Here is a 27899-nt window from a genome sequence, read left to right on the forward strand (position 1 = left end):
AATGAGCTTCATTATCATCTTTATTGCCAAGACTGCTACTGGTGAAGGGCATGTCTGTGATGCAACCAAAACATTCCCCTTTAAAGGAGATGCCCCTCCTTGGCTGTTTGTCAGACTCTCTCCTCTTAGCACCTCAGGGTTGGCTCTCAGGCTCCACCCAACATTGCCTTCCTTCTTGGGAACTAGACACCATGGTCTCATTTTGTATGTGCTATTTATTGTCAGAGGCCAAAACAATTTCTTGGAGATAGGGACTTATATTTTAAAAATTGCTTCTGAATTTTTCTTGACAAGCCAAGGAAAAAGCTACATTCCAGTTTGTTTCTTTCAAGACAGCTTAGAAGATGGTGAGTCTAGCATAGGCCAAGTTCTGTTAAGGTAGAATGAGCTATTAGAGAAAATAGCTGCTGCTCTCTTCTTCTGGGAAGATGTGGGAATATGCTAATCTTTCCCTGTGTACTTCTCAGGCTTTCCATGCACTTTCTAGGTTTCCTATAAACCTAAAGTTCCATGCAAGTGGCAGCTCAGAGAGCAGACAGGCGTGGTTCTTACAATTGTGCTTGAGACCCTCTCATTTGCCAGCCGAAACCCAAATGCAACAAAGTCAGGGTCCAACTTGATCCTTTTGAAACAGAATTAAAGCATTGTTTTGAAAGATAAATGACTTGTTTGATTCAACTGACCAGAGTTTAAAAAAATGAGCAGTGGTTTCCTGACAAACACTTAAGTTTATTTTTCATAGACTGTTGGCAAGACCTGAAAATAAATTCTCACACCACTAGAAGGACAGAAACAAAGAGATCCACTTACTAACATCTGAATATTAAGGTGCTGAATTAAAAAAATAATTTCTAAAATAGTAATGTGGTATAGAGAGATAAGTCTACTCTTTACAAGATATTGTACACTTCGAGATGATCAAATTCTTGATAGGGAAGAATTAGAAAATGCTGCACTTCTTGCCTGCACAGAGTGATTGCCTTAGAAGTTTAGTAATCAGACAAGAAGAATCATTAAATAAATCTCAGAGAAGCAAACCCTCTATTTCTTTTACCTGTCTCTAATAAGATTTGTCAAACTTATTACTTTACTAGAGAGAAATAGATGTTAACTACCTAATTTCAAACAGATTTATATGAAGATTGTAGAAATCACACAGACTTGCTCTGACCAGTTCCTCTATGGATCTTCAGTGGCCCCACCATTGGGGCCAAATGCTCAGTCTGCTCTTCCTTGGCCTCCATGGAGCCTGTGCCTCTCTTACTCCGCCCTATACAACCCTGGGAGCAGTGGGAGGAGTAGTCGCCTACTCTGCACACGACGATCTTACACTGCAGATAGACCACATCATAGTTGTCGAAAAAGTTGAAGGCGTTGAACTTGAACTGGGCCTTGTTCTTCTGGTGGGAGTGGAGGGTAACGTAGGTATTGTCTTTGATGCACCTGATAGGAAGATAAACCCCAGGCCAAAATGATTAAATGAAAGAGAATCAGGGTAGACTCCAGATCTCTAAATTCCAAATAGAGTTCTCCCCACTACTTACTCTATATTTAAAAAGAAAATTTAGAACACTTCCATGAGTGGAAATACTGTTTCTGGCCAGAAATAGATAGGAACCATAAAATAAACACAACAAAAACAAAACAAAGTAATTAAATTCTAGTTAGAGTTTTTGTCTTTAGGAGGCCTATTTTACATTGTCAAAAAATGGCTATCAAGAGCGTTGTTTCTATTATTTAAAGGTGGACTTGGAGTATTTGAAAGTATATATTGTAAACCCTATGGTACCCATTGAAAGTTAAGGAAAGTAGTATAAAAGATACATGAAGGAGGGGGATAAAATGGAGTCATAAAATGCTCAGATAAAGCAGAAGAGGCAGTAAAATGAGGAGAGAGAAAAACAAAGAAACAAAATAACAAAAAGAAAACAATTACTAAGATGGTAGATTTTAATACAGCTATATCAATAATCACTTTAAATGTAAATGGTCTAAACACACCAGTTAAAAGACAGAGATTGTCAGAGTGGATAAAAAACCAATACACAACTAGAAGTTGTCTATAGTATTAAATGTATAAATTCACTTTTAATTATAGTGACTCTGGTTAAAAGTAAAGGGATGGAGAAAGATATACCATATTGAGACTAATCCAAAGAAAGGTGGAGTAGCTATATTAATTTCAGACAATGCAGACTTTAGAACAAAGAAGATTATTAAGAACAAAGACATAACAATCCTAGTTGCAAATGCAGCTAACAACAGAGTGCCAAAATACATAGGGCAAAAAAACTGATAGAACTGCAAGGAGAAATAGATTAATCCATATTAATTATAGTTGGAGACTTCAACACTCTTCTCTCAGTAATTGATAGATAAAGTGGGCAGAAAATCACTAAAGATATAAATGTCCTGAGTAATGCTATCAATCAAGTAGACCTAATTGATATTATAGAACATTCCATTCAACAACAGCAGAAAATACATTCTCTGCAAGCTCACATGGAGAGATGAGCCATAAAACAAACCTCAAATTAAAAAACATAGAAATCACACAAAATATATTCTCAGACTACAGTGGAATTAAACTAGAAATGAATAACAAATATAGCTGGAAAACTCCAAGATATATGGAAATTTAAGAACAGACTTCTAAATAATCCATTAGTCAAACAAATCTCAAGAGAAATTTTAAAATATTTGAATGAAATGAAACGAAAATACAATTTAGCAAAATTTGTGGGATGCAGCTAAAGCAGTGTTCAGAGGGAAATTTATAGTATTAAATGCATATATTAGAGAAGAAGAAAGCTTTAAAATCAATAATTTAAGCTTCCAATGAGGAAACTAGAGAAAGAAGAACAAGTTAAACCCAAATCAAGTGGAAGGAAAAAGTGTTGGTTGTTCAATTCTGGCACCAAACCGAACTTCTCCCCTTGATATATCTGCAAGCAGGATTGAAGGGAAAGCACTATTTCTCTCTCTGACTCAGTGTGGTTTAGTGCACCAAAGGATTTGTTTGGAGCACCTCCCCAACCGTGGTTCATGCCAGCACTGGAAAGTGCTGCATCCTGCCCCTGGCTTTGAGAAACAGGCACTACATCACGGAGACTTGCACAGGCTTTAGGGTGCTGGGGCTGCCACCAATGTAAGCTGTCATTAAATAAGTGGTAGGTTTTTGTTTTTACACGGTTGCCAATTACCACCCACACGCAGTTAACTCCTATTAGAGGGCAAGGGAGCTCTAAAGGCAAACAACCTGTCAAAGCTCTAACTTGCCAAATCCTTTGGTTGACCAGCGGAAGCAGAATGAACGTTGCCACTATACTAAGAGTTGGCCTGGGCTCACCCACCAGCCCACCATGGAGGCCCAAAGTCCTGAGGGCATGAACTCTCTATGGGAGGTCCCATGAAGCCAAACAACCAGAAGCGAAGGGAGATGTGGGTGGGAAAGCGAGGGACAGGACAGCAGTGTTAGCACAAGGGCTTGGCCCAGGACTCTCAGGATTTGAGGGAGGTTGTCCAGGCTGCTGTAACTATTTGTCCCCAACTGGGATCACAGGGGTGGTGAGGGCCCCAGCTCTGTCCCTGGGGCATGGTGAGGATCTTATACACAATGTAATGATTCTGGAGTACCTGTTGAGAAGTCACGGGTTCCCTAAAGGAATGCCAGGTGAACACAACAGCCAACCCAAGAGCCCCTTCCATTTTCCTTACCCCTGCTGGATCAAATCGTGCTTGATGGTTGTAAAGTCATGGGGATCTGGAGAAATTACACAGGTGTCCACGAAGGGCATCAGGTTGGGGTCCTGGGTGTGCAGCATGGCTTGGAGGAAGACCTCCTGGCTCTGGCTGGTGTAGTATGGTGCCAGGCTCCCCTCATGCCGGGATGCGGGCGACTCCAGGAACGATATGGACACGTCGTAGTTGGCCCCCTTGCGTGGGCTGTCAGCCCCGTGAGCAGCGTCGGCTGTTGGCGGGCCGTCCACCCTGCAGGTGAACTTCAGCTGGGGCACCTTGTGCCGCACGATGACGGGGCTGGGATGGCCCCGGATTCTGCCTCTGATGGAGTTGGAGTAGCTGAGGGAGCCGAGGTGTTCCTGTGAGGGTGAGAGGAGGCTTGGTGGCCAGGGTGCTTGGCTTCCGCCAGCACCTTCCTCTCTGAGAAGAGGGATCTCCTCACCCCCTTGCTTGGTGCCAACTTGCTGTGTGGCCTGACCTCTGTGGTACAAATGCCTGAACGTCCTCACTCCTTCCAAGGGCTCTGGGTGCAAGTGGGGAGCCCCTGGACAGATAAGCCTGTGAAGGCCCATGCAGGCTGTGGGTCTCACTGGCTCCGAGCTCCCTCTTGGCTGAATTCCTCCGCACAGTCCCTTCCCTCAGACTTGTGCTCTGTTCCAGGCAACCACAGAGCATCACCTCATGGGACATCTCCCAGCTTCCCCAGTCCTTGTTTCCTGAGCTGCGGTCCTGACACTGCTGACCTCTGCTCTCAGCCTTGTTCCTTCCAATCCACCAAGTTCCTTCCAATCCACCAGGACTTGTTGCCTCCTTCCCGGAGCCCCATGTGGACGCCGAGAGGCTCAGCCTGCCCAGGGACATTTGTGGAAATCGGGTCCTGAGATATTCTGCCTCAGAACCCTTAAGGACTGCCCTGTCAGCTTACACCTGGGTTTCTCAACATTTTTTCTATTCTTGACAGCCCAGCGGACACTTGAGACCTCTTCTTTCCTACTTGTCCCCAACCCCTCCTCTAGCCATGAAATTTTAATACAACAAATATACTGCATAAACTGTGCAAATGTACTGTATACTGTGCTTTATACATAAAAGGACTAAGATATTTTTTTTATGCTAAGAATCAATATGCTCCCCTCCCCCCCAGGGGATGATTTGTCCTTGTTAAGAATGCACAACTTAGAATAAGAGCCAGAATCCAAAGCCCCAAGCCCCTCCCTCCCCACCTCTCCAACCTAACCTCAGGCTTCCCTGGGCTCACACAGGCCCCACATCTCTTCCTCCACCCTTCAATCGAGCTGCTGCCTCAGGGCCTTTGCACTCGCTTATTCCTCTGCAGGAAGCCTCCTCCTGCTTCTCTTTACCTGCCTGCTTCGTTGTGTCTTGAAGTCCTCAGCATCTCGACCACCTTATTCAAAGTGGCTTCCCTTCCACCCCAAATCACTCTTCTGTCCCCTCCCTTGGTTCGTGTCTCTTCCTCCTCTTCCCTGTAAAAAGGCTCTCATTTCTGTGTTTGCTCGGTGTCTGCTTCCCCGTGCTGGCATGTCCACGTGGATGAGTGGGGACAGTGCCAGTCTTGTTGGCCATCTGTCCTTAGCACCTGAACATGGCTTGGTCACTGACTGAATTCAGGCACCGACCTGATGTGGTGGTGGCCTGGCACTGGCCGTTACCCCAGGCCATTCCTGTCCCCATGATGTCCTCTGACCCCAGCACACATGGCTTGCTCAGGGCGCTGGGCCAGCCAGTGCCAGAGAGGACATTTTGCAGGGGCCTCCCTGAGGGCCCAGAAGCTTCCGGAGCTGCCCTCTTCCCATTCACAGGGAGGCTTCCAGCTTAGCTCCTGGGGCAGAAACCTCTGAGTTAGAAATAGGAATTTTCAGAGCAAAAAGAATAAGAATGATTATGGTCTGTACAACCGAATAGACGAAATGTGAAGTATGCAGTGCAAACTGTAACTTGGCACCATGTAGACTGAGTAAATTCAACTTCAAAAATATTGAGTGTTGTTTTAAGTGGGGATGGCAGGGAAGTGGACTTGGCCCAGTGGTTAGGGCGTCCGTCTACCACATGGGAGGTCTGCGGTTCAAACCCTGGGCCCCCTTGACCCGTGTGGAGCTGGCCCATGCGCAGTGCTGATGTGCACAAGGAGTGCCCTGCCATGCATGGGTGTCCCCCGTGTAAGGGAGCCCCGCGCGCAAGGAGTGTGCCCCATAAGGAGAGCTGCCCAACGCGAAAGAAAGTGCAGCCTGCCCAGGAGTGGCACCGCACACATGGAGAGTTGACCCAGCAAGATGACGCAACAAAAAGAGACACAGATTCTTGTGCCGCTGACAACAACAGAAGCAGACAAAGAAGAACACGCAGCAAATAGACACAGAGAACAGACAACTGGGGGGGGGGGGAAGGGGAGAGATAAATAAAAATAAATCTTTAAAAATTAAATAAATAAATAAATGGGGATGGCAAAGAACAAGAATGGCAAATGATCTTGCTTTTAAACATGTTACCTTGTTAAATATACCAAGAAAAATGATTTCATGGTCATACATTCTTCCTATATCTTTGGGATATGTGTTTTCTTAACTTTAATGCCATTGTTTATTGAAACAAACATGTGGGTAATATAAAGTGAATAAACATATATTTCATTGTGGGCAAATGTCCTAGATATTTGCATTCTCGAATGTAAAATATAGCTAGCTAGCTGGGTTGAAACACAGCAGTCAGTCAGACAGACAGACAGACAACCTGTCTTCTCCCATGCCCACTGCCATAGTTTACACATGGTGGGGATGCACTCATGTTGATAAAGACACATGTCGTGGAAAACGCTTTGGGGGCTAGGAAGAGATGATCAATCAATACACCCAACTCACGCATCCGTCCATTAACACTTGATGTGGCAAAGGCCTCAGTGTGTATCCCAAGTTTCCCAAAGGCAGGGAAGTTTCAGGCCAACGAGCAAGCTGCTCCAGGTCTCCCCGATCTCAGAAATGAAGTCACGGCTCATGTCTCTCCTCTGTCCCCGTCCGGGTCTTTAACAGGTGCCTGGACTTTCCAAGCTCCTCTCCTGGGCCTCCACCCACAGAAGGGACCACTCCCTGGTCAGTTTCTTACCTGCTGGACAGTGCCGCAGTGGCCATAGGGAATGCTGAAGATCAGGTAGCGCCCCGTGACTCGGGGACGACACCGCGCATCATTTAAGTGGACGTCCCAGGAGGAGTAGCCCAGCCTCCGGAGATAGGCCCGGTCGATCACGGCTTGGAATTGGTGAGGCAGGCAGGAGAGCTGGGCTGCAGTGGAGGAGAGCGGGGAGGTTCTCACAGTGGGCACCTGGTGCCCGATGCAAAGGCGGGGGTGGCGGTTTGCTTTATAAAAGGACGTGGGGAAGGGCCCTGGGCTGGGGCGGGCTCAGCTCTCCTCACCCCCTCACTTGGCTCCACGTTGGTGGACTTTATTTCTAGTCCCCTTTCCCGTCAAGGCTTTAGAGGCACGCCAAGTGTGGGGGATGCTTAGCCTCACAGTAGGATTTGAAGGACAGCTCATTTCACATGCTGAGAACACCTGAGCCTGAACACACATCCACTGGCTCTTTGCATGAGAAAAGAGTGGAAGCAAAGGGGGTGGGAGCTCCTTTCCCAACCTCCTAAAGCCCAGAAAGTGGAAGGAAATATGAGATCCCAATGGAAACACAGAAGCTGCCACCGCCCCCCCACCCACCCGAGAAGCTGGTTCCCCAAACAGCCGCAGACCCTAGCAGGGGACCAGACTTTACCGTTGCCCTTTGGAACAAGAGAGTCAGCTGGACCTGCTGAGGGGAGAAAAATGAAAAGCAAATGTCAGTTATGCTGAATGAAACACTGGAAGAGGACGACGCAACCACCAGTAGGTATGAAACGCAGCTAAGTGCGCTCATGTGATTTCACTGCTAAAACCGGAGTTCAGGGATACCCAGGGAGGGGCCGTGGCAGGTGCCACGTGGTGTTGAGAATATGGGTGCCACCAGCTCCATGTTTGCCAGTGCAAGAGAAGAGGAAACAAAGGGCTCTGCGGGTTACAGACGCGGCCACGTCTGAACCGTGACCACTGTCCCGTCCCACACAGGTGGCGTGCTTGGGACTCAGGCTGGGAAGATGCTGTCTGGTTACCAAAGGTTTCCCCAGACACAGAGCAAGTCGGGGAACCCCGAGCCGAGGCGCAGCCCAGGAAGAACGGCCGTCAGATTCGCTCAACGTGCCCTTGGGACAAGGGGACCTATCAAAAAGGACCCCTCCCCATGGTGTAGAATCCAAGAATGGACACTAGATTACCAGGTGGAGCAGGGCCCCACAGCTCCAGCAGCGGCTGGAACTGTGTACAGACATGACGAGGGGAAGGCTTGGAGGCGAGGACCCCGGGAGGCCCAGCGCCGTCACACGGCTGGGCCTCTGTCCTTCGCAATGCCACCCCGATAGCTTTTCTATTTAAGCCCCACTTCTACGCGAAACGGGAGTTCTCCGACATGGAGGTAAAAGCAAGGATAATTCCTCTGATTTAACTGAAAAACGACGAAAGGAACAGACAAAGTGAGAGCAGATCTGTTCGCCAAGCCTCCGAATCCTCTAACTCCTTGAGGCTTCCATGGGCAAACTTAGGACAGACGTGAGGACACAGAGGCGGACGGCCCTGGGAACTCAGACTGCCAAGACAGAGACAGGGGACAAGAAAGAATACTGGGACAAGTGGAGGCCACGTCCTGGCTGAAAAGCTCACAAGGAAACTCAGGATATTTTAGGGTGTCTTTCTGAAACTTGTGAGGGTCAAGGTGAAGAGTGTGATGCCCTTGACGGAGCCTGAAAAACGGGCAGGAAGACCTGCCGTGTAACTGATAGCAGCGACCTTCATGTCCTTAAACACTGCAGTGCACGGGCACTCCACGCGCCGACCTCATAACCTTGTAGCTCTATTTCTGAACAAAAAGACTGAAATTGGGCTAACGTGGCATTAGACAAAGCTGACGAATCAAATCCCAGGTATTTAGGACTAAAGCATTTATCACCCAGCTTCCACCACACCCGCGCCCTATAGCATTTGTCTTGTCTTCCCTGGGTCTGGAGCCCTGGTCCCAGCTGCCGTTCCCTGGGGGGTGTGGATTTTGACCTTGGGAGGCCTGGGAGGAGGAGGAGGCCTTACTCCGGGGGCGGGGGCGGGGGCGGGGGCGGGGGCGGGCCCCGGGAGGGGCGTGGCGGCCGCGGCGGAAGGTACCTGCGCAGACCACGCCCGCGTCCTCGCGGTGGCGGCAGTCGTGGCGCGCCCAGCCCGCGTGGGCGCAGCGCTCCAGCGCCGCCTCGTGGCCCGCGCAGCGCACGTCGTCCAGCAGGATGGGCCCCGTGCCCGCGCCGAAGCGGCCGTGCCCCGGCGCGGCCAGCGCGCGCCCGCAGCCCAGGCGGCGGCACACGACGCGGGCGTTCCTGATGTTCCAGTGGTCGTCGCACACCGTGCCCCACGCGCCCTGGTGCCGCACCTCCACCCGCCCCGCGCACCGGCTCGGCCCGCCGGCCAGGCGCAGGGGCCGCTCTGCAGGAGGCAAGAGGAGAGACCGCCGGTTACGCTCCCGCCGCTGGACGGCACTGCCGGGTGTCGCTTGTCGTGGGCAGTAGAGAACACCGACACCGCCGGGGTTCCAGTCCTGATCGTATTGCTCGCTGGCCCGCTCTCCAGCTCTCTATGGAAAGTAAAGCCTTAGTAACCTGAAGCCCTCGAGGAACGACCGTTTTGGCGAGGCTAGTTTCTCAGATACCTAAGGACCTACGCTTTAGAGGAAAATACTAAAAACGAAAACACAACAGAAGAAACCAAGAGGGCAAAGCAAAAGCAGCAACAAACTTGTGGAAGACAATCGTCCTAAAATGAGGCATTGCAAAAACATTTAATTTTACTCTTGATGAGTCAGAGCCAGTAATTTTACTAAAAAAAACTATGTTACGTGACCTAGGGATTTTGCCCCTGGGTATTTACTCAAGATAAATGACAATACGTGGCCACAGAAAGATTTGTACGTGATGCTCACAGCAGCTTTCACCACAGTGGCCAAGGACATCTACAGGAGAATGGGTAAATAAAATGTGGTATGTCCACACAATGTAATATCAATAAACAAGAAAAAAAAAGGAACAGAGTATCTATACATGGAACCACATGGGTGAATTTCAAAAATAATTAGTTGAGCTAAAGAAGCCAGACACAAAAGAGCACATAATACGTGATTTCAATTCTGTGAGATTCTGGAAAAGCAAACCTCACCTACAGGGGAAGGAAGCACATCAGTGGTTGCCTGGGGAGGAGATGGAGGGACTGCTGCAAAGGAGCATGGGGGAGCTTTCTCGGGCGATGAAATTGTCCTTCACCTTCGGGGTGGGTGGTGGTTACACAGCTGTGTACATTAGACACAATCATAGATGTGTGTGTTTTATTGTATATATGTTATGCTTCCAAAATTGATTTAAAAAGCAAATATACTAAAAACTACATTTTATTGGAGGTGCCCCCGCCATAGACCTGTAGGAAATGATTTGTCTTCCCATAAACTGGTCTTCAGTAATTGTGGTTTTCCATGTCCTGCTCTGTTTGGCAGAGAGCAGATGCTCTGATGTGTAAGGTCTAGGCTGGTTGCTCTCTCCTTGGCTGATTTGTTGCTGTAAGGTTGGGAGCAAGAATAACCCGTGCTTGTTAAGAACTATGAATAAAGACCGTTATCTTTGGAGTAACTTCTCAGGAGGTTCATTGTGGGTTTAATGACAGCTTTCAAAAGTTTTTAATGCTGATATCTTAATTCCTGGCCATGTTTCAAGGTAAAATTTACCACAAAGCTAATGTGTTACCATACTTTATTACTCTTCTAAATGCTGTTTTGCAATAGTCATTAATTTGTTCACATGTTAGTCTTGTCTCCTTAATCATGTTACAAGCTATAAAGGGGTATGATTAATCTTGTTTCTACCCCAGTTATTATGTGTGACCCTAGGCAAATTGCTCACTTTTTAAGTACCTGTTTCTTCCCATGTAAAAAAGGGCCCACCCATCATATTTCCATTCCAGAGCATGAGATTGAATGAGAATATGTAAGGTAGCCACACTGAGCAAATGCTATACAAACGTGAGCTATTATCTCATCACAACCATAACCACAGCCATTATCACCACCACCATCTTCAAAATCATCATCATCTCTCAGACAGTTGCTATCAAGCAGAATAAACTGTAGAGAAAAAGAGGCTCAAGACATAAAAGTTGCTTGGCTTTCAGGTCTAATAGCAAGTTGAAAAATAACTAAAATTTGGTTTATGTGAGGTACTAACTGGCATTTTATTTCCAAAGTGAGCTTCTCTAACATTCTTTGATGGTTTTCAGACCAGGAGTTGTCTACATGGGCTATCTGCCAAGTGTGCTCTGAGGAGGACATGAGAGAGGAAATGGGGTGCTAAAACCACTCCTCACTGTCAGTCCACAGCAAGCTGGACACCTGGGCACACCATGGGCCATTAGGGGTTAGGGTGTGTGAGAGTGAGTTTCCAGGGCTGGGGACAGGGGCGTGGGAGCAGGATGAGCAGGATGCAGCATCTCAGCCTGTCCCTGGCACACCAAGCCAGGGTCCTCCACAGGAGGGCCGTTCAGCCAATGGATGGAGAACACACTTGAGACCTATGGGAGGTCCGAGCACACGATGAGCCCCTGGTGCCAAACCGTGGCTCCTCAGGGGCCTTTGCACCCCCTGATGGCTGTGTCTGGAAGGTTCTTCCCCTAGGTGTTTGCAAGGCTCATTCCCTCACCTCCTTTATGTCTTTGCTCAACTGCACATTAAATTGCACCCCCAGTCTACCTTTTCTGCTCTACTTTTCGTTTTTTCCATAGTATTAATCACTTTTTCACATATTGCTATGGAATTATATTATGTTTTGTGATGTATTATATATACTACATGTATGCTACATAAGCATTATCCTACTATAAAAGTAAATAAAATTTATTTAGTGTTAATGCATATTATTTATTGCCTGTGTCCTCCTCTAGAACATCAAATCCCATTAGGGCAGAGATTTTTGGCTCAGAGTAGGGGCTCAAATATTTGTTGAGTGAATAAAGTTTTTACGAAAAGTAGAATAAATGGAAGATCAAGTGGTTCCATCATTCCTTCCCTCCCAGCTCCACCTGGAGGAAAGGGAGTCCAGCGTTGTGTGTGAAGAGCCCTGGGATCATGATATCTCCCCTGCCAGATGTGGGGGCATTTTGGGGACTTTGAGTTGTCCTAAATGATATTGCAGGGACAGATGCTGGACATTATATATCCTGCCATAACTCCCGGCATGTGCTGGGGGTACTATAATCCATGCAGTGCAGCAGTGCTCCAAAACGTACTCACCACATGGAATGAATGTGCCTCGATGATGAAAGAGGTTGTTGATGTGGGAGGAGTGGGGGTGGGGGGTGGGTATGTGGGAACCTCATATATTTTTTAATGTAACATTTTTTTGTGATCTATGAATCTTTAAAAAAATACAATTAAAAAATAAATTAATTTTTAAAAAAGAAAATAAAACAGCCCTGTGAAGGGGACGTGCTGGATCTATGGCCAGGAGGGAGGGGGTGCCTTCCCTGAAGGAAAGGCCTCGAGTGGGAGAAGTGGGGACAACGCAGGGGAAGGCAAGGTGGGGGGAGAGGGGCTGCATCCTAGTGCAGCGTCCTGCAGCTCCCAGCCCATGGCAGAGCTGGGAGCACCCAAACTGAGTCTGGAGCCCAGAAAACTGCTGGCTCGCAACATGGCTGCAACTGTATCCCTAGAAACTCAAAATGACCCACAGAGAAGACCATTAGTATATGGACTATATATACTCTTCCAGGGGTTTGAAACATTTCTGAATGTGATAAACAGACTCAGAAGGGCGTGTGCTCACACACGTGCCTGCACATATACACCTACGGGCTCACAACATGTCTCAGTAAAGAATGGGAAACTTGATTGAAAAAGTAATACCATCCTAACAGTGTTAATAGGGATACAGTAATTTTAGGGCTTAGAAAGAAATTAAATGTTACCAGGTGAAGGGACCATGTCTGCATCAACCGAAAGTGTCACTGTAAAAAAGGAAAAAAAAAAAAGCTTTGAAAAATGTACACCCTCAAAGTCAGTTTTAACAATAATAACATATTTAGAGAATATTTATAGCTGAAAAAGAATCAAGTATTTTCTCAAATTTCAGACAACAGATTATTTTGTTAAGTTTCTACTTTGGCCTAGATATAGAAATACAGTCCATGAAGTTTTATGTTCTCGGCATCAAAATGTGACAAGTAGCATTGTATCCTGCTTATTCTAGTAAGGATGAATAAAAAAGCATTACATTTTGTGGGAACCAGATTTACAGGGGCTGAAAATGAAGAGGAATAATTCAAGTCAGATCCCTTAGAAATATTTTTGAATGAGAGAAAGATTATCTTTGAGAGGCCTGATTTCATTTTAAAATTACGTAGAGGGAAGAAAGCAGGAAAAGGGACTTTATGATAGACTATGGAGAATAAATTATTATGAAAATTAGAAAAATAAAAATGAATTTAAAAAATTATTGTGAAAATAAATGTTAATCTAGCAATAGGCAGATGATTGTTACCAGGTAATGCCAGTGCTTTGGTTGAGATTGGATCCATGGCTTCTAAAAAAAAAATTGTAAGCATTAAAATTTGGCTTCATTGAAATTTTACACTGCAGACTATGGAAAGAAACCTGTGCCATATTAGTATGCAATAAAATCCATCCTGATCATTTTTCTTGTATATTTACATATTTGGGTGAAGTGGTGTATGAGAGACTGGTATTTTGCAAGGCAGATCAGTAAAAATTCCCATGTACAGTATAAAATATAAATAAAATAGAAGAAAGCAGCAGAGCCTTGTTACTGCATGGTCAGTGTCACAAGGATTTGGAGAAGTCACACAGGTGGACTCATCAGCAAAGCTGAGAGCAGGAAGGAACTGGCATGGGAATTAGGAGACCAGCTTTGCTGGCTCCACTTCTGTGATCTTGGACAAGCCTCTTCCTTCTCTGGGCCTCACTTTCCTCCAGAATGAGGGTGGTGTGCAGAGCCTGACTTGTTAAGTGGGGCCCATAACCTTTGAGAACCTGTTAGAAATGCAGATTTCAGGCCCCACTGGGGGCCACAGAACCAGAATCTGCATTTTAACAAGTTCTCCAAGTGGTTGCCAGGCATGTCAGCATTTGAGACTCTCTAAGCTCTCCTCCAGGGTTGACATTTGACGCTATTTTATCTCATTCATCGTGTCCCCAGCATCTGCCTTCACTGTGTTTCAGAATCATAACCAGCGTTGGGGGAGCAGCCTGCAGTCTGCTCTGGGAGGGCCTGGGGTAGGACGAGCAGGCTTCCCCTGACTTCTCCTAGGGAATGCAGAAGTCTTGCTCTTGGCACACAAACTCTCACTGGGCTGGGGTTTCTGGGAGAGTCCCTCACCGGGGCTACTTCAAGAGTCAGAGAGCATACCTGGTGGAGAAGATGCTTCATCTGAAGAGGGAGTGGTATCTGCAAATGGAGAAGAACCAAGCTCAAATATCAGCGGAAAGAAAATGCCAGGTTTTGGTCTGACCAACAGTGTGCACAAAGTTGTTCTTAAAAAATTAGTTATGGCTTAAAATGTATAGAGTTTCTATTTGGGATATTGGGAAAGTTTTGGTAATGGATGGTGGTGATGGTAGCACAACACTGTGAATGTAATTAACAGCACTGAAATACATATTTGAATGTGGTTAAAAGGGGGAAATTTTAGGTTTATATATGATGCTAGAATAAGATTTAAAAAAAATCCATGGAACTGCACAACACAAATAGTGAACTCTAAGTTAAACTGTGGACTACAGTTAGTAGTACAATTATAAAAATGTGCTTTCGTCAATGATAACAAATGTACCACACCAATGCAAGTTGTTAGTAATAGGGTGGTATATGGGAATCTTGTATTTTATGCATACTTTTTATGAAAACCACAACTTCTCTAAAAAAAAATTAGTGGCTGAAATCAGAAGGGTAAATGGGTAGCACCAACACTGTTACAACCTGGTCCTCTTGTGTGTGTTTGGGTTTACTGGGTAGGTCAAAGAAAGCATCACTCAAAATGTCATGCACGGCAGAGCAGGTGAGGTGGGAACCCCAGCCCAGCATCCTTGGGCACATTTGAGCAAGACCAGGGCAGCGAGGAGAAGGGCTTCCCTGGTGGAGGGGCCACTCCTGTGTCTGTGGAGGACCAAAGAGAATGAGAAGTTTAATTTCTAATGAAAAGGACGCTCAGGTTTCTGTTTACATTGGGATTTACGCCACAAATAAAATGTTCAGTATGTATGTTCACTTTCCATTTACAAAGAGAAAAAGTCGATCCTATTTAACTTAAGGAATTTGATAGGCAGAAAATATTACCAAAGGGAGTGTCCACTTCTGCTGAGGATGGAGATGCATCTGTGTATAAACAAAGAGAATAAGATGTTTATGGTGGGAAGGGCCATAAAATAAGCTCATTCTCTAAATAGAGCATGACAAATGAGAAGTCGATCGTGTTAATTTAAACAACACAATGAGAGAGACTTTACCAGATGGAGTGGTCATGTCTGCCAAGTCTGAAGAGGTATCTACAGACAAGAGAAGAAACCTAAGTAGTGGACAGGACGTGTGTTTCTTTTTTTACTGAGGCTTATGTTGGGGACAAAATGCTCAAGAAACAGCCTAGTTTGGTAAAAAGAACTTGAAGAAGGAACACTCAGTGGGACAGTAGATGGTGTTTACCTGGGGTGTAGTTCACAGCTGTTGAGGCTGAAGCTGCAGATGAACAAAAATAAAAGCCAACAAGTCAGACACATTAAGCACAGATGTTTCTAGAAGACGCAGAGGATGTAAAGGTGGCCACGTCCACAGACCAGGGTGACTGGCCCGGCTTGTCTTCCTACTGTCCAGACAAGCGCTATGGCAGGGCATTTCAGGGTCTTCACTAACCTCCAAGCCCTGCCTCCACTCCTGGGGTCTCCATTCCTCTTGCTTGCCCACCCCTTACTGCTCCCCTTGGAGGGAGAACAGATCCCCTGTCTGGAGGGCAGTGGTCAATGGTTCAATTTCTTGAGCGTGTGGGCTAATCTAACCAAGTGTCTGTGAATGGAAGACTTGCTTTCCTTCCCCCCAAAACTGTGGGAGGCAGTGACCCAGGAATGGTCAGCTCTGCAGACTGGAGCTTTCCCAGGTGGGCTGTCCCAATGCCTAGACTGAGGGTGAGAAGGGGTTTTCACCTTCCCACCCAGTGATAGAGACCACAGTTTGGCATTCCATCCAATTCTCAATCGGCAGCACCGGGAGTAGGGAAGCACGTCCTCTGTATTGTACCCCTGCTCAAAAGTCCTACTCTGGGGGGTGGGAGGGTAGGGGAGTGTTTGTAAAAAAATAATTACAAAAGGGAAGGAAATATAGGCACATAAAATTGACTGTGATACATAAATACATGTAACAGTAAGGTAAGCACAAGCTAAGGAGGAGAACAAAGGCCGATCAACCCAGTTTGGGGATCCAGGAGGCTTTTCAAAGACGTAATAAAATATGAAAAACTAATACCTGGGAATTGAAAAATTGAAAATAATTGAGAAGAAAATGAGAGAGGGAAGTCACTAGAGGGAGACTCAAACTCAGAGAAAAATTTCTGAAAAACAGACAAGCAAACAAACTCCAATACACAATTTGTAAAGTTCTTGAACCCAGAGTTACATCACGAACTCCTCAGAAAATTCTAACCAGCATTCCCTCGAAATCTCTTTCACAGCTCTATATCCCCAGTGCTTTGGCACAGACCCCAGCCCACAGCCCAGCTGGTCCCCTCTGACTCTCTAAGGAGGGCCAGGGAAAACCGTGGCTTGACTCTTTGCCATTCTGTCCACACCCACTTTGTGGCTGATCTCCAGGAGAAACTCCTTCCATGGGTGATTACGTTAGGCAATTAAGTTAGACTGTGGGGCAAGTGAATAATACTTCATTGTTTTAATGGACTTGATGAGCTGTTTGTTTCAATTGGATGAAATAATTTTTCCCTTGGTTTATGCATCTGGTATTAAGTCACTGTTGAGAAATCCAGGGATGGCCTTTATGAATTGGGCCAGTATAAACATATTTTAAAACTCAACATAGAAGATTACAACAGAATCAAAGAATTTGACCAGAACATAAATATTTGTTTGATGAACTTATTGGAAAGACAAACAGCATAATTGATAGCAAGCAAGATGAAACTCAAAATAACATTAAAATTACCTGTTGAAGTGTTTACAGCAGTAGTCAAAGATGCTGGAAATAAGCAAACGTAATTGGTTAAAACCCACCAAATAGCAAACAAGAATGGTTTGATAATTAACTTGTTTTCTTCCCTCTGTCCCTGTAGCCCTGCAACCATGGCCTTCATTTATGCTGGTGCTGGGTGAAATGGTCAAGAAAAGTAGATATGGTTTTTGCCCTTAAAGAGCAGATAGTCATATGGGAAGACAGGTGTGATGAAACGATCACACAAGGAAATGCAAACTTGCAATGGTAACAAGAATGGTGAAGGAGAGTTGCATCATGCTGGGAAAACCTAAGACAGGGTGACCCAACATAGCCAAGGAGGCCCCTTCTCCACCGTCCCCCACCCCCCACCATCACATGCCTGGCCTTCTGCTCAAACACAATGATAACCTGATATCCACTGCCCAAAAGGCTGTACTGGCTTTGGCCCCGATGGCATGACAAAGGCTACCCTGCTCTCCCATTTGCCCCCATTTGCAATGCAGTGGAAAAAGGGCATTACCAGGTGAGAGAGTGACTTCTGCCACACTGGAAGTTGTGTCTGAATCTGAATAGGAGACACAAAAAAGAATGTTAGCCCACTGATCATAACATTTTCATATGTTTTCTGGTTATACACCAATCTCTCATTACTGTGGTTTCTTTTCCCAGACTTTGTTGTTGGAAAATTTTAAGTATAAGCACTAGTTCTTTCTACCCACCTCCCAAGAATAGTTTAAGTATCCAAATTAAAAACACATGAACCATTGTAAAAGAAAATTTCCCTGAAATGAAACAGGTTTCTCTGTTCTTTTAAGCAAAAGGGATTGAACACAGTTTAACCTTCACACTTCAGGCTCTTATGAAGAATAGCATTGTTCTCGGGGCTATAAAACAGAACTGTCTCGAAGGACGGGGAGGTAAGTGGGCATTTTTGCCCTACTTTCTACATTTAGAAAGTCTTGTGACAGTTTATGGTTTTCTGAATGCTTTCGTGGCTATCAGGCTACCTGCCAGCATTTTCTGGCCTTGAAACCTGGCCCCTCCATAATGTTCTGCCCCCCCTCCAGCCCCCACATCTCATCTCCAACAACCAGTAGGGAGGTCAGACAGCCAATTTTTACATGAATGTGTAGACAGTAAGAAAAACGGGCTCTGAGCCAAGAGGCTCTGTAGTTGCACTGAGGTTCCATCAAGTGAAAGAACTTTATTTGAGCTTGGATGTTGGGGCCTCGATTGGCTGCATAGAGACCGTCTTTGTTTTCCAAGGGGTTAATTCTGCCAACAAGTGACTCCTGGGTTAGTGGGGTATAATTGTACTATCTTGGTAGAATTCTACACAGGAATATTCCTTAGGTGTTAATAGTAAGAGGACAAATCAGCACAAAACTCATTACCAGTTGTAAGGCCTCTATCTGTAGTTGAAACTGAAGTAGGATCTGTCAAAACAAACAAAAGTTAGAGAAATTATAATTAAATGTCATCTTTTTCTGGGAGAGAAATTATTGGTAAAGATCTTTAAAAAATCACCCCATTCACAAATTATGCCCCAGCTGTGTTTATATTTGATTATTCTCTATTCCTAATTGATTTTCCTATTCTGTTTCATTAAGTTAAGGGAAATCAATAATGGACAATGTGGTACTTGGAGCTGGAGCCCAAAAGACTGGGTTGTAGTCTCTGCTGTTTGTATAGCTGAGCATGTGACCTTGGACAAGTTCCTTTGCCTTCCTGAGCTTCTCCTTGTTAGAAATGCAGAATCTTAGGACCCACCCAGGACCTGCGGAATCAGAAGCTGCATTTTGACAAGGTCTCCAGGTGATTTCTGTGCCTATTAACATTTGAGAAGCCCCAAGCGTCACAAATGAGATGCTTACAGGCCCAGAAATGAGTGGTGTAGGAACTGGGGAGCACATGTCACATATAAAGGGGGTAGCCCCCCGCTGCTCAGTCCCAGCTAGTTGGTTCCCTGCTGGAATTCATGTTAGTGGTGTTCATCCACTGATTTCTCAACTGAAACTGGAAATCTGGAATTTTTAAAGAAATCTCTGCAGGGAACCATATAAAACAGTGAACCCGTGGTGAATGATGGATTGTGGTCAACAGTACAAATATGAGAACATTCTCTCATGAATTCTAACAAACATAACATGGTGTCAGTAATAGGATGGTTTGTGGGAAAATACACCAAATATAAGCTATGGGCTAAAGACAGCAGTAATATTGTGATGATATTCTTTCAACATTGGTAACAAATGTGTCACAACAATCTAAGGAGTTGGTGGTAGGATGATGTATGGGAATCCTGTATGGTCTGCATGATTGTTCTTTAAAAATTTGAAATTAAGAAGAAATTAAAAAATTGAACATTGCATAGGCCAAAATTGTGTTGTCTGAATCAAAACCGAGCAGAGGGGCAAAATTGGCTCTTGGGTCACTTGCTTTTAACTTCCGAACAATCTCTAAGGTTTTTTTCAACTCTTGGAAAACTGCTATGCTGTGATGGTGTCACGTCTACCTCGTCCTCACATGAAAGACCTGGAGGCCAGTTCCCACAGATCCAACCACAAAGAGAAATCTGTTCCATCTTCAGATTTTCCTGAGAGCTCAGGTTCTAGCAGTTTGGCAGAGGGTTCTGAGATTTTGGAAATATGGACGAAAGGCTACTTTCATGACTTTGTATTTCAGAGGAAACTGTGTTGAGTTGAGAAGGTATTTCTCCAACTTATTTAGTCATGCAATGATTTTAAGACTGCCCTAGGATGATCCCCAAAACGTCTAGAAGAAAGAAGTTTGAGGACACATGAATTTAAACCTATAGTTAGCATATATTTGTTTAATGTATGTCCCAGAGTCTTAAGTCTTTGGTCTGCTCATGTGCTGGTTGAGATATGAATCCCAGCAGAGTTGCCACACCTACTCTCCAGTTCACTGGACTTACCTAGAACAACTAACAAGGCGATGATAATGGACAACGACCACCCCAGGAAGTGGAGAGTATATACAACTACAAGCAAGATAGTTCCATCCACCTACCCCATGGGAGAGAGTGGGCATCACCATGCCCAAATCCTCAAGACTGGGGAATGAACAATGGACTAAAGTAGACTTATTATTATTCTATTATGGACTTATTACTATTCTAGCAATGGAAGAACTTTTATCACTGATATAAAGGCAGTGGCCACTGGAGGTTCTGAAAGGAGGGAGAGGGTAGAATAGGTGTAACATGGGGGCATTTTTAGGACATTGGAATTGTCCTGCTTGACATTGCAATGGTGGATAAAGGCCATTATATATTTTGTCATAATCTGTGAAATTGTGTGGGACAGAGTATAAACTATGACGTAGGCTATAGTTCATGGTTAGCAATGCTTTAAAATGTGTTTATCAATTGCAAAAAATGTACCACACTAATGAAAGATGTTGTTGATGTGGAAAAGTGTGTGTGTGGGGTGGGGCATATGGGAATCTCCTATATTTTTGGTGTAACATTTATGTCACCTATAGTTTTTTTAAATATAAAAATAAGTTAAAAAAAAAAAAAGACAAGTGGGATTTTTACATTAGCGAGCCTGGCCAAGCCAGCAGGGGACACTGTGTACCCAGAGCTCATCCCTCAGGAATGTGACTGTGTAGCTCCCATCACTGTGTGCTTACACTTGGGCCTGGCACTCAGTCCCCTGGACAAGCTTCTGATGTGGCTGCCTTCATCCTCCTGCTCTACAGATGAAGAACAGAAGCTCTGAGAAGCAAAGGGACTTGCCCATGTAATTCCAGCACAGCCAGAATACAGTCCCAGGTTTTCTGACTCCAAACCCACTGAGGCTGCATTTGTACTACAAAGACTTTAGTGGTCATTGAAAGACATTGGATTAAACCAAGTTTTAAAAAATCCTTTACTGCAGGACTTTTCAGAGACTTTAATGTGCTAAGAGGCTATGAATCTTCAAGACAAGGAGAAGGTATTTCCCAACTTATTTAGCTATGCAATTCTTTTTAAAATTTATGTATTGTTGGATTACTGTACTCTCCTGTGAAACATGGTTATGGGATATGGTACTTTTATTACTTTGTGGAAATGCAGATTAGAGAAGGAACTTTGCTTGAGATGTCTGAAGTCCTGTGACTTAAAAAAAATTTTTTAAAATAACTCACTGAACACCCAAATCTATGGACACTGATGAGAATGCTGGTGAAACCATGCTACTATCACTTGATTTCAGAGAACTGCTGTTGAACCAAGAAGGGAGAGAGCAAACTCTATGTCCAGTGTCCTATATATGGAAGGTGCACAATCAATATTTGCTCAATTTACTACTACACTCAATGAACATGTGAGAGCCTTGCATTGGGTTGATATGAGTTTGATATTTAGTCTTATGTGAGGTATAAACTCCATCCCTAACCCTATGCAAAGTAACCCAGAGCACACCTGATTTACAAAAAAAAACAAGAAAGAAAAGAAAATTACCAGGTGAGATGGTCGTTTCTATGGCTGATGCTGAAATTATAAAACAAAAACAAAACTAAAATAAGATACAATCCAAACAAAAATCCCACCCCCAAACAGGAAATTTAGAAGACACTTTTTAATTTAAAAATTTATGCCTCAAATATATAAAACTTAGCTACAAAATGACTTGTGAAATGTGAAATTAGAAGTAAGAAAGGTTTTCAGACAACCAGCGAGATGGTAGCAGAGTAAGGAGCTCCTAGTGTTAGCTTCTGCTACAGGACAACTAGTAATCACCCAGAACTGTCCAAAACACCTGTTTGGGGGCTCCAGGAGACCAGAAAAGCATCCTGCAACATCCTTGAAAGAATGGAAGGAGGAGACTGCCCATCTGCAGAGAAGATTTGCAAGCAGAGTGCCCCATGCCATGGAGGCTCGTGACCATCCTTCACTGGAGGCACGAGCTGCCCCAGGAGCTATTCTGGGGCTGGTATTGGAAGCTCCACTTCCCAAAAACAGGGGAGGAAGAGATGGTTGGCCACCAATTTCAGCTATGGATTAGTAAATTCAGCTGGCTAAAGTAGAACTCCAAGAACAGCTAAAGTTTGAGCCTATACATGTCGGAAAGAGACCAGTAGCTGCCATTTTGACTCAGCCCCCAACCTGAGGGGAAGCTGGGCTGACTGAAAATCACAGTGATGGTAGAGACTGGTTTCTTTCACCCAGTTTGGCCTGCAGCCCTAGCCTAGGCTTCAGCCCCACCTCTAGCAGGGAGGAAGCTCTTGGGCCCTGCCCCAGCCTCTCCAGGTAAGTGCAGGTACATTTGGCTGGCACAAACTGAATAATTGAGAGTCTACCAGGGCAACTGTGGACATCGTGGACCTGCATGGCATAGATTGCTGCTCACACCTGCAGCTCCATCCCTGCTCCAGGCAGGGGAGAAAGGAGTAGGAAGCTTCATGAGTCTCTCTAGGCAACTATAGTCTAGGCCTGCATGACTTGGGATTATTCCACATAGCTGTGACCCTGTCCCTACCCCTGGCAAAGGAGAAAGTTGGGAGAAGCTTCCTTGGTCCCTGGGACAATGAAGGCAGCTTGAGCCTCCACAGCTAATAGCACCAACTACATCCTTGCCTCCTACTATACAACCAGCAAGGGAGGAAGAGCAGGAAGCCATAAATTGAAGAGAAAAACTGCACCCAGAATAAGTACTCTAATAAGCCAGAAGCCAAGACAATAACAAAAAATTACAATGCACACCAAGAGACAGGAAGATATGACCCAGTTAAAGGAACAAGATAAGCTTCCAGATGACATAAAGGAGTTGAGACAACTAATCATAGATGTTCAAAAAGTCTCCTTAATACATAAATTCAATAAGATGGCTAAAGAGAGTAAGGATATTAAGAAGAATTTGGATGGACACAAAGAAGAATTTGAAAACATACATAGAAAAATAGCAGACCTTATGGGAATAAAAGGTGCAATAAATGGAATTTAAAATACACTGGAATCATATAATAGCAGATTTGAGGAGGCAAAAAGACAGGATTGCTGAACTTGAAGAAATGGCCTCTGAAAGTGAACATACAAAAGAACAGATGAAGAAAAGAATGGAAAAAAATTGAACTAGGTCCCAGAGAACTAAACAACAGCAAGAGACATGCAAACATATGTGTCATGGGTGTCTCAGAAGGAGAAGAGAAAGGAAAAGTGGCAGAGGAATATTTGAAGAAATAATGGTAGAAAATTTCCCAACCCTATTGAAGGACATAGAGCTCCATATCCAAGAAGCACAATGTACTCCCATCCGAAAAAATCTGAATGGACTAACTCTGAGACACATGCTAATCAGAACGTCAAATACAAAAGAAAAAGAGAGAATTATGATAGCAGCAATAGAAAAGCAATGCATACATATAAGGTATACCCAATAAGATTAAGTGCTGATTTCTCACCAGAAACCATGGAGGAGAGAAGACAGTGGTATGATATATTTAAGAAATTGTAATAGAAAAACTTCCAGTCAAGAATCTTATATCCGGCAAGACTGTCTTCTAAAAATGAGGGTAAGTTTAGAATATGCACAGATAAACAGAATCTGAGAGAGTATGTAACCAAGAGACCAGATTTGCAGGAAATACTAAAAGGTGTGCTACAGCCTGAAAAGAAAAGAAGGAGAGAGGGGCTTGGAAGAAAGCCTAGAAGTGAAGATTATATCACTAAAAGTAACAATGTCTCAAAAGAGTGTTGAAAATAAAATATGACAGATAAAACCCAAATATTCAGGAACAAACTTAACCAATGATATAAAGCACATATTCAGAAAACTACAGCTCATTATTAAAAGCAATTAAAAAAAGACCCTAATAATTGGAAGAATTTATTCCATGCTCATGGATTAAAAAACTAAATATCATTAAGATGTCAATTTACTAAAATTGACATACAGATTCAAAGCAATCCTGATAAAAATTCCATCAGCATTTTAAAAATAAATGGAAAACATGATTATTAAATTTATTTGGAAGGGTAAGGGGTCCTGAATAGCCAGAAACATCTCAAAAAGGAAAAGTAAGGTTAGAGGACTCTCATTTCCTGACTTTAAATCATATTACCTAGCTACAGTGGTAAAAACAGCATGGTACTGGCATAAAGACAGATACATAGATGAATGCAACTGAATTGATGGTTCAGAAACAGACCCTCATATGTATGGTCAAGTAATTTTTGACTAGCCTGTCAAACCCACCCAGCTTGGGCAGAACAGTCCATTCAACAAATGGTGCTGAGAGAACTGGATATCCATAGCCAAAGGAAGGAAAGAGGACCCCTATCTTATACCTTATCAAAAAATTAGCTCAAAATTAATATAAAACCTAAATATAAAAGCAAGAATCATAAAGCTTCTAGAAGAACATGTAGGAAAATATCTTAAGGACCTGGTGGTAGGTGGTGGATTCTTAAAGGAGATAAGAGGAGGACTGAAATGGACTATGGATATTTAATGTATGTAGAAGTTTTAATTACCTTTATTGTAAAAGTGTTAAAATGTACCGAGTTGATGGTAAGACATAGAAGTTTTAATTACCTTTACTGTAAAAGTGTGGAAATGTACCGAGTTGATGGTAACACATTATCGTGAGTAACAGCTGGTTTATAAATGGGGAATGTGGCTGAAAATGGTTTTCTAGGGATATTAATGCCAACTGACAGAATGCTAGAGAATAATCTAGGGACTGAATAGCACAGTAAACCCAGAGGTGGATGAGAATTAGTTGATGGTACAGATGTAAGAGTATCCTTTGTTAGCTAGAACAAATGTATATCACTATTGCAGGGTGGTGGGAATGTGGAGAAGCATGGGAAAAATACAACTGGAGTGACCTATGGACTATGGTGAACTGTAATAATGCATCTATGCATTATTGCATCTATGGCAAAGATGTACTGTGTTGACAATGGGTGAGTATGGAAAATGTGTGCAAAATATATACTGTGGACCTGGTAACAACTGAATAATCTTATCTCATATCTGTTACAAATGTTGCACCATGGTGTGTTGTGTTGATAGAGGGGTGTTGCTTTGGTATTCTGCACATGTGCATGATTGTTTTGTATATTTAAAAAATAGTAATTGGATGGGTTGGGGGAAAATACACCAAATGTAAGATCAGGACTATAATTAGTAGTAAGATTTTGACACTATTCTTTCATAATTTGTAACACGTCTCACAACAATGCAAGGTATTGGTAGAGGGTTGATGTATGGGACCCCTGTATGACATTATGCATGTTTATTTTATAAGTTCATAATTTTTATTATATACTTATTGTTTATGTATGTTCATGTCTAAATGATATAAAAAATAATAATAGGGTGGGTTGGAGGAAAATACTTTGGTTAGTAGTAACATGAGGATGCTCTTGATTAGATAAAAATGTTTAACAACAATGCAAGGTATTGGTGGTAGGGTGAAGGGTGAGAGCACTGTATGATGTTATACATGCTTGTTTTGTAAGTTCACAACCATTACTATATACTTATTGTTTATGTATGTTCACGTATGAGTGATATACTTCAATAAATTTTCAAAAAAGAAAAAAATAAAGATTTTCTTGGATGACAACCTTGGATACATGAAGACAGGATGTGAGAAATATCAATTTATTGGGAGAACAATATAATCTTCCAGGGATTGATAAGAAGGACCATTTCACTGAAGCAATGTAGAGAAATATTTTACAGAGGGGCATAATACTAGACCCTTCCTAATTCGGAAAGACAAGGTTTCTAGGATTGATTTCTTATTTTCACCAAACTAGTTTTATAATGCAATCCCAAACTGTCTGAAGTCTACATCTCTAGAAAGTGGCTCCTTCACACAATAGTTCACACTCTTGACACCTGATTCAATATTATTTACCTTTGCCATAGTTGAAATTCACCAAAGATTCTGAATCCTCCCACTGGAAGGTAAGCTTAGTGATTGTAGAATTCTGCCTGCTTTCTTTACTTCTACATTTTCAGAACCTAGAATGGTGCTCAATAAATATCTCTTAAATGAGTGAATGAATGCATGAAATCTCATTATTCTAGTCTTTGCCCCATAAAACTGAAGATAATTTGAGCAGTGCACATTTCGATTTCATCTAATTTCCTTTTCTATTCTACTTTTTTGGCAAGGGAAAGAAGAAAAATGTACATAATCTATTAGGAAAAGGAAATAATCTGAGACCACAAAGCCAAAAACAAGTAGTGTTGAAGTTTGTGCTTTCACAAAGATAGCAGGAACTGGGTTTTGTTTGTAGAACGCTCAATGGCAACACTATAAAGTCAGCTTTGCAGCTCAAAATAGGTAATTTCAGCACAAAGGCTGGGAAATGCAAGTACTGGGAAGTGCAAGTAAGTGGTTAACAGAGCAAATCTGGTAATTCCTTGAAGATGTCAGAGATGGAGGGTTCTAAAGCAAACTCAGCGTTGATGGCCCAACCAGGGTCTAGATTGGCAAATTAAAGGAGGCTGAGAATGCCCCAGAAGCTTCCTATCTGCCTGCAATGAAGGCCAGGCTCCTTTCTCATGGGGCATTCCCTGAGCCAAGGCCGGGGCAGGGCTGGGGCCTGGCACCGGCTGACCCAGGGTTGTTATAGGTCCCCTGCCCCAGCGAGTCTCTGCACATCTGAGCATTGACCTAGGGCCTGTGTTTGGAGGAATCTGAGAGAACCCAAACTTCCTCTCGTGAAATCCCAAGTCTCCAACCAAGACTCGGGAGTCTTGCAGGTACTGCAAGGGTGAGTACCTGAGCAGACGACCCCGGCGTCTTCGTGGTGGCCGCAGTTGTGGACGGACAAGCCCGGGTGGTGGCACTGACCCAGGGAGGCCTCATCGCCCCGGCACTGCACGTCGTCCAGGAGGATGCTCCCCACGCCTTCCCCGAAGTGGCCTCTCCCCAGGGCGCCAATGCCCTCCCCGCAGTCCAGCTGCCGGCATACAACGTGGGCAGCACCGATGTCCCAGGCGTCGTCACACACGGTCCCCCAGGTCCCGTTGTGGTACACTTCAACGCGTCCCTCGCACCGGGTCTTCCCATCCACAAATCTGACGAGCAGCAAATCTAGGGAAGACCCAGAGGTTGGTCCTGGAATATAATCCCTCTTCTGGAAGGCAATTTCGTTAGGACTTTTCTCTAGTTCCTAATAAAATACACCCTGAGTTCCAGTAAACTTGAAACTCTTGCTTCTCATTTCTAGGTTCCATAGCATAAGTCAAACTAGTGTTCCTAAATGCAGGAATTGACTTTTCCAGGTTATTTCTGGTTTCTGTTTTTAAGGTAGCATTAATTTATTTCTGAATAAAAACTTTCTTATTTTAATTTTTATCTTGACACAATTTTTTTTTGTCATTCAATAAACTTCATTTTTAAAGAAATTTTAGATTACAGAAGAGTTGCATCAAAGTATAGGGGATTCCCATATACCCCATGCCTTCTTCCTCTCACATTTTTCCCTATTAATAACATCTTACATTAGTGTGGTACATTTGTTACAATTGAACAAATATGGAAGCATTGCTACTAACCAAGGTCTATAGTTTATTTTATAGTTTATACTTTACGCAGTAGTTTCATAGGTTTTAACAAAATGTATAATGGCCTGTATCCGTCATTGCAGTACCATGCAGAACAATTCCAATGCCCTATGTTCTACCAGATTGCAAATACTTTGTTGCATTATTCTCACCTTTGGATTGAAAACATGGTAACTGCAATAATAGTTAAATATCTATTTTGGGGCCAAGTCTGATAGTCAACAGCATCGGAATACGTCTAACTCAACTTTTCGTTATTTCCTTTGGGCCAAACATGTCCACTGGC

General features: G+C 43.7%; 1 protein-coding gene across 1 annotated transcript in view; it reads right to left on the minus strand.

Annotated features, from left to right (window-relative positions):
* Positions 1–708: 708 nt before the first annotated feature.
* LOC101423583 (scavenger receptor cysteine-rich domain-containing protein DMBT1-like) overlaps positions 709–27899 on the minus strand; it is a 225240-nt gene continuing 198049 nt past the window's right edge. The window contains exons 82-97 of the mRNA XM_058298189.2: positions 26826–27140; positions 21544–21573; positions 18467–18508; positions 17593–17637; positions 17064–17096; positions 15561–15593; positions 15368–15406; positions 15198–15236; positions 14271–14309; positions 13386–13427; positions 12814–12852; positions 8986–9297; positions 7517–7552; positions 6859–7034; positions 3718–4100; positions 709–1443 (exon numbers count right to left, since the gene is read on the minus strand). Of these exons, the coding sequence (XP_058154172.2) occupies positions 1152–1443; positions 3718–4100; positions 6859–7034; positions 7517–7552; positions 8986–9297; positions 12814–12852; positions 13386–13427; positions 14271–14309; positions 15198–15236; positions 15368–15406; positions 15561–15593; positions 17064–17096; positions 17593–17637; positions 18467–18508; positions 21544–21573; positions 26826–27140 (1895 nt within the window). The 3' untranslated portion in view covers positions 709–1151. The remainder of the gene's footprint in view (positions 1444–3717; positions 4101–6858; positions 7035–7516; positions 7553–8985; positions 9298–12813; positions 12853–13385; positions 13428–14270; positions 14310–15197; positions 15237–15367; positions 15407–15560; positions 15594–17063; positions 17097–17592; positions 17638–18466; positions 18509–21543; positions 21574–26825; positions 27141–27899) is intronic.

The sequence above is a fragment of the Dasypus novemcinctus genome, chromosome 6, assembly GCF_030445035.2.
Source record: "Dasypus novemcinctus isolate mDasNov1 chromosome 6, mDasNov1.1.hap2, whole genome shotgun sequence".
NCBI lineage: Eukaryota > Metazoa > Chordata > Mammalia > Cingulata > Dasypodidae > Dasypus > Dasypus novemcinctus.